Raw genomic sequence first — 10735 nt, 5'->3', positions numbered from 1 at the left:
TCCTTCTGTGATTGACTTATTTCACTCAGCATAATGTCCTCCAAGTTCATGCACGTTATGCGGTGTTTTGCAGATTCTACATTATTCTTTAGCGATGCATAATATTCCATTGTGTGTATGTACCATAGTTTGGTTATCCATTCCTCAGTTGATGGACATCTAGGTGGTTTCCATCTTTTGGCTATTGCAAATAGTGCTGCGAAAGACATGAGTGTGCATATATCTGTTCTTGTCATGGCTCTCACTTCTTTAGGGAATATATCTAGTAATGGAATAGCTGGGTCAAATGGTATTTCTAATTCCAGCTTTTGGAGGAAGTGCCATACTGCTTTCCACAATGGTTGTACCATTAAACATCTTCCTCTTCTTCACCTCTCTGGTTCAGAATAATGTATAAACTTCCCTACCACCATTTTCTTTTTTTAATCAGGCAGTGGAAATTATTGAATGTTCCCAACAAAATTTTCACTAAAATAACTTGTAATAATCCATGTAATGGGGTTCTACCTGATCATGAAAAAGAATGAAGTAGATACGTGCTGCTATCTTCCAAATATGTTAAGTATAAAAAGAAAAGTGTGCAATCTACTTCTACATTTTAAAAAATAAGATTATATATAAACAGGCGGTTCCAGAATTGCAAAAAAATTTTCATTCCTAAATCTGTCTTTAAATTGAATTTGTATGGAAGTTGGAACAGTTAGGTGTGGTTCTTATCTAATGTCAGTTAGTCAAACGTTTGTATTAGTATGTAGTATATAGTGTACCTTTTTATGCATACAAAGCATTAAAGAAATACTACTAGGCACACTAAAACATCTTATTATAACAATATTATAATAATAACAATGTTTTGATGTCCATCATAAAGTAGTGCCTGTTTGTTATTATGGACCATTGTATATGCCTCAAATTTTTGTAACAGAGCTTATGGAGGTTGGTTTGTAACTACAGTTTTATGTAAGTAGGATATTCCTAACCCAGGGACTACTTGTATACATATATAGGTGCTGTTAGTTGCTGTGGAATTGGTTCTGACTCATGGCAACCCTTGTGTGCAGAGTAGATCTGCTCCATAGGATTTCAAGGCTGTGACCTTTTGAAAGCAAATTGCCAGGCCTATCTTCCAAGGAAACTTTAGGTGGGTTCAAAAATGCCAACCTGTCGGCTAGTTGTCAAGTGCTTAAATTTACCAGCCAGGGTGGTATGTATATATGTGGTGAGTGTGTGCATGTGTGTGTGAATAAATGACTGTGTACATACAGTACATAGTAGATGTATGTATGGAAGATTTCCAGAAAGATACAAGGTACAGAATACAGATACTGAAGAAGGTCCCAGAAGTCTAAGATGGCATGGAGATCCATAGTGTACTCTTTTACACTGTTTGTATTTTGTATTATATACAAGCTATTTTTATATTATATCACTAACCAGATACATAAATAAGCACCTATGAAAAGCCAACAGAGTCTATGGTACAATTATAACAATGCCTTTGAGCAGGGACTTTAGCAGGCTGCCTTTAATTATGAAGTCTGCAAACTCCATATAGGAATTACTTTTAACCCATGCTTTACTTCTGAGCCCAACCCTTGCCCAGCCTGCCCCCCCCCCCCGCCTTAATGTTTTTAAATTTTTAACTGATTCAGGTAGGGAAAAAGATAAAAACCAAAATAAAACAGATTTAATAAGTGTCCACCTCCTCTACAAAGTCCTTTGGAGTCTCTCTCTGGCAGTCATCTCTCCTTGCTGTGAAATTTCATCACTCTTGATCTGCTCCTTCCTATGATTCGTATTGTTGTCTGCCTTAGAGTAGACATGGAGTGTTGCTCTAAGAGCAGAATCCTGCATTATGACTGTGCTTCCTTCTGCCAGGTACCTGCTGGAACAGGATTTCCCAGGCATGAAAATTGGGCCTGAGCCGTCCACGGACTCCTTTGTTGCAGTGATGCATGGAGAGACAGAAGGGATTATCCCCGGGAACGCTCTGGTGGTGGATCCTAAGAAACCCTTCAGGAAACTTAATATCTTTGGCAATGCCTTCTTGAACAGGTGAGTGTGGAGGGGAACAATGCCTTAGGGGTGGTCCCTTTTCTTCCTCTTGGATGGTGGGAAGTGAAATGTGATTCAACATGGTAGGGTCTTGGGAAATTTGGTGCATTTCCATACCTTGAGTCTCCTTTGATTGTCCTTTCTAGTTAGGAACTTAACTAGATCAGTTTAGTGGGAGCTGCAAATGCTTGGCTAAGTCCTCCAGATCAAGGAGCAGAGAAGGGTGTGACAGTGGATTAGATCACATTTCCCTGATCCACACTGTCCTCCTCCAATTAAAGTGGAGAAGGCTCCTGAACATAGTTCCCAATACTTGCCTATGTTGTGGCTGGGATTTGTATCCAACTGGAAAGAGCAAGATTCTTTCCTTTTCCTGGACATTGTTTTTACTCAGCAGAATGAACCCTGGGCTTAAGACTTCTAGAAGCCCTAGGTTTGAGCATTGACTTTCCTACTGTGTCCCCTCTCTTGGGTCAAGTTTACACCAGGGTCATCATGAAGATTTGAGTGGAGAAAGCTCTAGGGAATACTTGGCAAGCTGATCTGGGTGTTTACATTACTATTCTGCATAACTAGACTGAAGCCTGATCCCCTGATCATGCTTATTGTACTTATAGATGTACAATGTACATGTGTATCACATCTGTCACTGCCATTGAGTCGATTCCAACTCACAGTGACCTCCTTTGGGTTTACTTCAGTAACTTTTTACTGAAGTAGATTGCCCAGTCTTTTTCCCGCAGAATGGCTGGTGGATTTGAACTGCCAACCTTCTGATTAACTGTCAAATGCCTTAGGCAATGTGCCACCTGAGCTCTTTGCATCACATCTAATGATTTTTTAAAATTATGCTTTCTATTTGGAGGTATTTAGGTTAAGGTAAAGAAAGCATATGGGTGTGGCTTCAGAGGGACCTGGGTTCAACCTCCCTCTAGCACTGTGGATCTTGGACAAGTTATCTAACTTCTCTGTGTCTCACTTTTCCCATCTGTAAAATAAAATAATAGTAATATCCTCCTCCAAGGAGTTGAAGGAGAAATAAGTGAGATAATGAACAGAAAACATGTAGTGCCTGGTATATAGAAACTAAACAGAAAGTGTTAGATAGTAGTATTACTGTCATGTCTTATTTCATTTGAGTCCCCTCTTAAATACACATCCACTATTGTCACTTTTCAGATGTAGAAGTTGAAGCTCATTGCCCAAGTGATTCTCAACATCTTGTACTTGAGCAATATTTTTATTTATCAGAATATGAATGCCATTTCTTGTGGTGGCTTGAAATCAATAACTCTCCAAGGCAGCCATGGAAGGAACTGTGTTAATAAGGGGTGGAATTGTGAGTAGGCAAGATGTCTTCCCAAAGCATTGATATGGAGGGAGGGCCATTTGAGATATCTTGGGAAATTGGCCTGACAAGTAGAGAGTTTCTCAAGAGTTTGCTTGGATTATTCAGGGAACAGAGTTGCAAACTCATGTTAAGATTAAGGTGGTGGTCTTAAGGTGCATTGAGCTGAGTGAGGGGGTCCTAGACAAGGGTAGAGGGGAGGGCATGGGCCCAGGATGCTAAAATACAGAAATGAGGGTGAGGCAGGAAAGAGTATGATGGAGAAGAATGTGTCAGGAGGGGTGAACAGAAGCAGAGGCATCTGGGGGAAGATATGAAGGCTGGAGTTGATTAATTTTATTTAAGACACCTTGAGTTTGCAGTAACTGTGAGTCAGCCAAGGAGCATTATGCTATCTGAAGGCAGAGGGGAGAAGAAAAACCTGGAGTATGAAAGAGGTAATTGGGATCATTAGAAAAGAAGAGTACAGGTTTAGCGGTTAACCCCATTTTGGAATAATAGTGCCATAATGATAATAATAGTATATTGCATTGTATGTAATAGCATATAGTCTATTATGATAGCAGAATTTATGTAATTACCATCATACACTGGGTGCATTTCTGAGAACTCAGAGACTTTATGTCATTAATCAAACAGAAGTCTTGCTAACCTATTTTTAAACTTATTGAAATCAAAGGTGTTTGAGAGGTGGCAGGAGTGCGGTGGTTTACTCTGGGTAAAGACACTTAACCTCTTTGAATCTTAGTATCTTCATCTAGAAAATGATAAAATGCAAATTGTAAATGCTCTGTGCCCTCATTTCTTCCTGCAAATGTGTAAAGAGAATCTAAGAGAGAGAAAAACATATGGCAGTTACCTTTGATTGTTCACAGTGGCTATATTCAGCGAGAGGAAATGAGGGGGAAGGCAGACGGGGGAGAGACTTTTATATTTCATTGAATGTCTTGCCAAATGATTTTTTTTTCTTACCATATATATACATGTCTTTTACAAAAAAAAATTTTAATAAAATATGTATGAGAGTGCTGTGAAATGAATAGCATACACATTTAAAGTGATGGAGTTAAGCAGTCTAGAATCTCTCTGTAAACCTGTGACATCACAAAATAAAAAGTTTAGCCTGATGAAGTTGACTCAGGCAAGATTCTGAATTTCCACAAGGACCTTCGGTGCCTGGTCTGGAGAGGCAGAGTTTAATGAGAAAAGAGATGTGGCTGTAGCTGAGAGCTATTTCCATTGTCACCCTCCCAGGTGCCTTAGTAAGAGTAGAAGTCATGTTTGATTTCAGCAGACACTAAGCCCCTATTGGTGTGGGTTCAGATCTTTGGGAAAATATAATGTTGAGTCCAATCCAGTGGACACAAGGATGAAAAGAGCCAGTGATACCCTTGGACAAGGAGAATAGTAGTGCAGGCAACCTGCTGATGGGGCCTTGTACAAAGGCTGACAACTGACACAGATGTTAAATGATGAGTGAAATTACACTGAAAGGGTTAAAAAGGACATTCCAGGAAGATAAAAACTGGACAAAATATAAGCAGGGAGGACAGAAAGAATGTGGCTTTAGTGCAGGAACCATATGATCAGACATAGATCACATGGTAAAGTTTTGTAGTTGTCTCCAGAAGCACTCAACACTGAGATGATAGGGTTTAGATTAACTGCTGGCTGGGGGTCTGCCAGGCATGTGCATGAGAAGGACAACAGAGAGCAGGGTAGAAGCCCACTTCCATGTGCTTGAAGCTCCCCTGCAGGCTTGCAAAGAGTGCTGCCCCACTCATTTCCGGTTTCCCATCTCAGTGCAGCTGAGCAGTCCTATTCATATCCCTCGTCACCTCCCCTCTCCTCTACAGTTATTTCAAACACTCTCCAATCACCTCAGTCTCCCTCTTTTTTTAGCAAGTAACCTTAGTTCCTATTCTAGAGAAAATGGAGGCCAGTGTCCATGGCTTCCATTGATTTTTTTTTTTAAATCTAGATTTAAACTTAATTCATTTACATCTGTCCTCACTTCCTCCCTACCAGTCTTGGAGGGAGGCAGTGGCTTCTCTTTTTCCCCTAAGGTTAAATTCCTTCCTTACCTGTACTGGGCTTCAGGTGCATCTTCTCAGAGACCCGGCTCCCTCATTAATCATCTCTCATTCTGGGAACTTCCCATGGCTCCTCCCTTGCATATGGAAATGTGTCTTCTCTTAAAAACCCTACTGCAGTCATTTCTGATTGTCACTCTCTCTCTCTTTTTCCTTTCTCAACCAAGTGCCTTGACTTCCCCATCTCATTTCTTTCTGTCCTCTAACCAACGGCAACATGGCTTTCACCCATCACAGCTGCCCTTGACAAGGTCATCTGTGATGCCCCAGTTACCAAAGCAGCAGGCACTTGCCATCCTTCATTTACCCAACCTCTCTTTGACATTTATTACCGTTGGTGCCATCTCCTCTCATCTCCTTGCCTATCTTACTGCTTCCCTGGCCAGGCCTTTTCAGGTCTCATTTTTTTTTTACTTTTCCCCTGACTCCTATGACCTTAGAGTCACCCACCATTGGACTGATTCTCTGCCTTTTACCATTTTCACTCCATGCACCATGCTGGATGATCACTTAGCCACACCCATGGCTACAAACACCAGCCACACACACACGACCACCTGTGGTACCAAGTGACAGAAACCCAGCTCAAACTACAATATGGCATTTATTTTAGAATCCTGGGTTGTGTCAAAAAATCTAAGAGCTAGAATGTGGCTGAACCTTAAAACCAGACCAAACTCACTGCCATCAAGTTGATTCTGACTCATAGTGACCACCATTGGGTTTCCAAGGCTGTAAATCTTTATGAAAGCAGACTGCCCCATCTTTCTTCCACAGAGCAGCTGGTGGGTTTGAACCAGTGACCATTTGGTTAGCAGCCAAATACCTTAACCTCTACATCACCAGAGCTCACTGGTTGAGCCTCAGGCATAACTAAAATCATGTGCTCCAATAGAACAAGAATTGCCATTTATTTTTCTACCTTTATCATCTAGCACAATATCAGATACATAACAGGCACTCCACAGGTTATTTGTTGAACTGAACTGGACACATTATGAACAGAATGATTTTTCCAATAGTTATATCTGGTTGTCATTCTCTTGATTAAAATGCTCCTTTGAGTTTCTGGTGGTGTCATGCCTAAGGCATTTGACTGATACCCAGAAGGTTGGCGGTTCAAACCCACCAGCCACTTCTCGGAAGGAAGATTGGGCAATCTACTTCTGTAGTGATACTGCCTTGGAAACCCAAGGAGGGGTCGCTATGAGTTGGATACAACTCAACGGCAGTGAGTTTGGTTTTGGTTTTTCGTTGAGTTTCTACTACCCTTAGGATAAAATCCAGATTTCTTAACATGACTTTCAAGGCCCTTGTAATCTGGCCCCTGCCTACTTTGGCCACTCCAGTTCTTTCAATTCTGACCTCAATAATATGGTATAGTTTTTCTTAGCTACTATTGAGCTGGCCCCCGATTCATGGAGACCTCATGCACACATGGAACAAAATACTGATCCCTGTGATAGGTTGCAGATCAGACTGCTGTGCTCCTTAAGATTTTTACTAACTGATTTTCAGAAGTAGACCGCCAGGCCTTTTTTCCTGGTCTCAGAAGCTCCAGTGGAACCTGTTCACCATCATAGCAACTTGCACCTTCCATTGACAGATGGGTGTTGGCTGAGCACAAGGGCCATTGGCTGGGAATTGAACCTGGGTTTCCACATGGAAGGTGAAAATTCTACAACTAGACCACCCATGCCCCCAGTAATGTGCACTCCCTTGGAATGGTGTGCACTGTCTCACACTTCTATGCCATATTTAACCATGTTTTGTCAGTGCTACTCCTCCCCTCAGTCTTCAATGCTGTCTTTGCTCCACTATATATACACACATACACATACACCATAGCCTGGCTCCCTACCCTCACCCCTGGCCACCAGGCAAATGCTGTTCATTTTCAGAAGGCTTGGTTCACACTCTGCCTCCTCTATGAAGATTTCCCTGACCCTCCTCTCCTAGCCTCTCTGGCCTAACTCCATTTTAGCAGCCATATCACTGGGCAGCAAAGACTCCTCTCTCTGTCTGTTTCCCTGAGATAACAGGACAGCTTAATGTGAAAGGGGTGATAAGATACCCTTTTTGGCTTCCACTAAAGATGGCATACAAGAGAGCAGACTTGAAATAAGAAGAATTTAAGTTAGGTTTACCAATTTGTATTATGAGATGCTAGGAACTCTGGTAGCAGAGTGCCTAAGGCACTTGACTGCTAACTAGAGCACTTGACTGCTCCTTGCAAGGAAGGTTGAGCAATCTACTTCTGTAGTGATATCGCCTCGGAAACCCAAGGAGGGGTTACTATGAGTTGGGTCTGACTCGAGGGCACATAACCACAAAAGGATGTAATTACTGGAAATATTTCCTTGAATAAGGCTTGATTATTATCCTAATAGTGATATTTGGATAGCTCTTTGGATGGTATAAACAGTTTGTATTCAACTGCTAATCTAATGGTTGGTGGTTCAAACCCACTCAGCAGTGCTGCAGAAGAAAGGCTTGGCAATCTGCTTCCATAAAGATCACAACCAAGAAAACCCTGTGGAGAAATTCTACTCTGTAACCATGTAGTAACCATGAGTCAAAATCAACTCAATAGCAATGGGTTTAGATGCCCAAATAAATATTCCTGGGTGGTGTGATACATCCTACAAGGTCAACATCAGGACCTCCTCCTCTAAGAAGCCACCTCTGAAAGCCATCTCTCTGCCTTGGATCTGTCCAAGCCAAGCCCTTCATCTGACCTCCCTTGTGGTGCTGGTCCTGATGTACCTCGTATTAACCATACCTAAGTATGTGCTTTATCTCCTCCACCAGACTGTGTGCTTCTTGGGGGGCAGGGACCAAGGTCTGAACATCATGGTGTCCCCAACAGCAGGGATTCACAAGCATAGTACCCTGGCTGTTTCAGAATCCCCTGGGAATCTTCCTTAAAGTACATATTCTTGGGGTACTCTGTGCAATTGCATCTGACTGGGCCCTGGGAATCTACATTTTAATCCAGAAAGGCTTTGTGAGCCTCTGCCCCATAGCACTCAGCATACTGTCTTGCAGAGTGAGATTTCAGTAAATGTTTGTTAAATGGGAATTTTACAAATGGGAATACATTCAGAGAAACACAGTGACTTTCCCCAAGGTCACTCTGAATGCACTGGTGGTTTGGAGACAGACCCTTAAAGTTCCTCCTGCCCCCAGTCCCTAGGGGTCCACTATGAACAGGAGGCAGGGGTCCTCTTACTGACTATCTAAAGAAGCTGAAGTTCAGAGAGAGGGTAAAGTTAACTGTAGTCACTCAAGGCAGGGAGGTAGCTAGCCAATGGCAATTAAAGACTTATTTGGGCCACAAGAATCAGACCAAAGCTGTGGTCACAAGTGGGGGACAGGCTGTCAATATGGAGTTTCCTTACTGGTCAGTCATCAGTTTGTCAAACATACTCTAGGTGGGCTGTATGAAGATAGATACAAGAGAACTGTGGGCCCTCCATGTCAATGAGCTATAGAATCTAACATGAGGATTGAGCAGGGCTTCAGTGAACTCTTCAACATACAAGCAACCACTCAACTAGGAGATACAGGTGGTTGGAGCTGCGTGGGTGAGTCAGGGAAGGCAGGTGAGTGGCTTAAATGAGGGTGCATGAGAGGCGTCCAGGGAGCAGAAGCTCACTGCATGATTCCTTCCCCACCTGTGCAGGTTGATGTGTGCCCACCTGCCCAACCCTGTGCTGGAGAGCATCAGCGTCATTGACACACCTGGGATCCTCTCTGGGGAGAAGCAGATGACCAGTCGAGGTAAACAAGGCCCTGGTCGATGCTTAGCCTGAACTCCATGGTATGTTCTGTTATGTTCATGCTCTGCTTTAGCAAGAAAGAGGCACCCAAGGCCTTGCTGCCCCTTGAAGAGCTGGCACTGTCTCATTTGCTATATGGAGCTACTTTATGTGGGGTGGTCCTAGGCAGCGGCCAGCAGATGAGCTTGGTCTCATTGTAGTTCAGGAGACTGGAGCCCAGGTGCCCTCAGTTTCCTTATCTGTAAAATGGAGACAATAATATCTGCCTTCCTCACCTCACTGAGTTTACACATTGTCCAAGAGGTACCTACTATGGGCCAAACCCTGGCTTACTTGTAAAGCCCCTGCTGTCCTTGCCCTGGGGAGCAAATGTGTACAGAGAACTATAGCACAATGCGTGAGTGTTCTGGCTGAAGGCTGACACATGCTCTGGGTCATAAGGATGGGGAACTGGGTGTGTCAAAACTGTCCACTCCAGACAAATATAGGGTAATTAAGGGAGGTAATGTGGCATGGTGGTACAGTGCCTAAGGCATTTGACTGCTAACCAGAAGGTTGGCAGTTCAAACCCACCGGCCACTCCTTGGAAGGAAGAGAGGGCAATCTACTTCCAAAAAGATTTACTGCCTTGGAAACCCAATGGGGGGATCACTATGAATCGGAATGGACTCGATGGCAGTGAGTTTGGTTTTTTGAGTAACATGGCATCGTGGTTAGGAGGCAAAACTCTAGAGCTGAACTTCCAGGGCTCTGAGCCTAGCTCTGCCACTTCCTAGCAGTGTGACCTTGAGCAGGTTTCTTTACTTAGATTTCTTCATCTGTAAAATGTCGGGAAATAATATCTACCTTATAGAGTTACCTGAGAATCAAAAGAAATACTATAGATAAAAGCCTTCTCTGTGGCTCATTGCAAGTGCTCTGTAAACATTAGGAGTTATACATCATCATCATCATCACCATCATCATCCTTGTCATCATCATCACCATCACCACTCGTTCTTTTTAGCTCTAAAATGCTGAGACCAATGCATTAAAAAAACCAAAGAAGAAAAAAAAAATCCCTGCTCCTGGCTCCCCACTCTCAGACTCTTCTGCCACAACATGCTGTGTGACTGGGTGGCCCCCTACCCCTTCTGTACCATGTGTTATATCCATGACAAGAAAAGCAGATGAAAAGAAACTGCACCCACCCCAATACTGGAGCCATAGCTGGGGCTGGAGACAAATCAGCACTTGGAAATCATCCTCCAGGAAGGGAAGGGTTTTGACGGGCAAGAGTTCTCTGAGAAGGGCTGGAACTCTTGCTGGAATTGACCTCTGGTGACTATCTACTTCCCAGCATGCGCCTCTGCCTCCATGCCCCATGGCTCTGGCTGGGGCAGACTCAGAGGCTTGTCTGCAGCACATCTGTCCAGGGCAGCATCCACTTCCCCAGGCCCTGCTGGGTGAATCCACAG

The 10735-nt window shown here is 43.2% G+C and overlaps 1 protein-coding gene across 1 annotated transcript in view; it reads left to right on the top strand.

Annotated features, from left to right (window-relative positions):
• The window catches only part of EHD3 (EH domain containing 3), a 44041-nt gene that overhangs the window by 16558 nt on the left and 16748 nt on the right, over nucleotides 1-10735 (top strand). The window contains exons 2-3 of the mRNA XM_007938806.2: nucleotides 1879-2055; nucleotides 9182-9279. Coding sequence (XP_007936997.1) covers nucleotides 1879-2055; nucleotides 9182-9279 — 275 coding nt within the window. The remainder of the gene's footprint in view (nucleotides 1-1878; nucleotides 2056-9181; nucleotides 9280-10735) is intronic.

This window comes from Orycteropus afer, unplaced genomic scaffold, assembly GCF_000298275.1.
Source record: "Orycteropus afer afer isolate SDZICR_OR568_19922 unplaced genomic scaffold, OryAfe1.0 scaffold00054, whole genome shotgun sequence".
Classification (NCBI taxonomy): domain Eukaryota; kingdom Metazoa; phylum Chordata; class Mammalia; order Tubulidentata; family Orycteropodidae; genus Orycteropus; species Orycteropus afer.
Note: the sequence above shows the minus strand (reverse complement) of the source record. Positions and strands in the feature narration are given on the sequence as shown.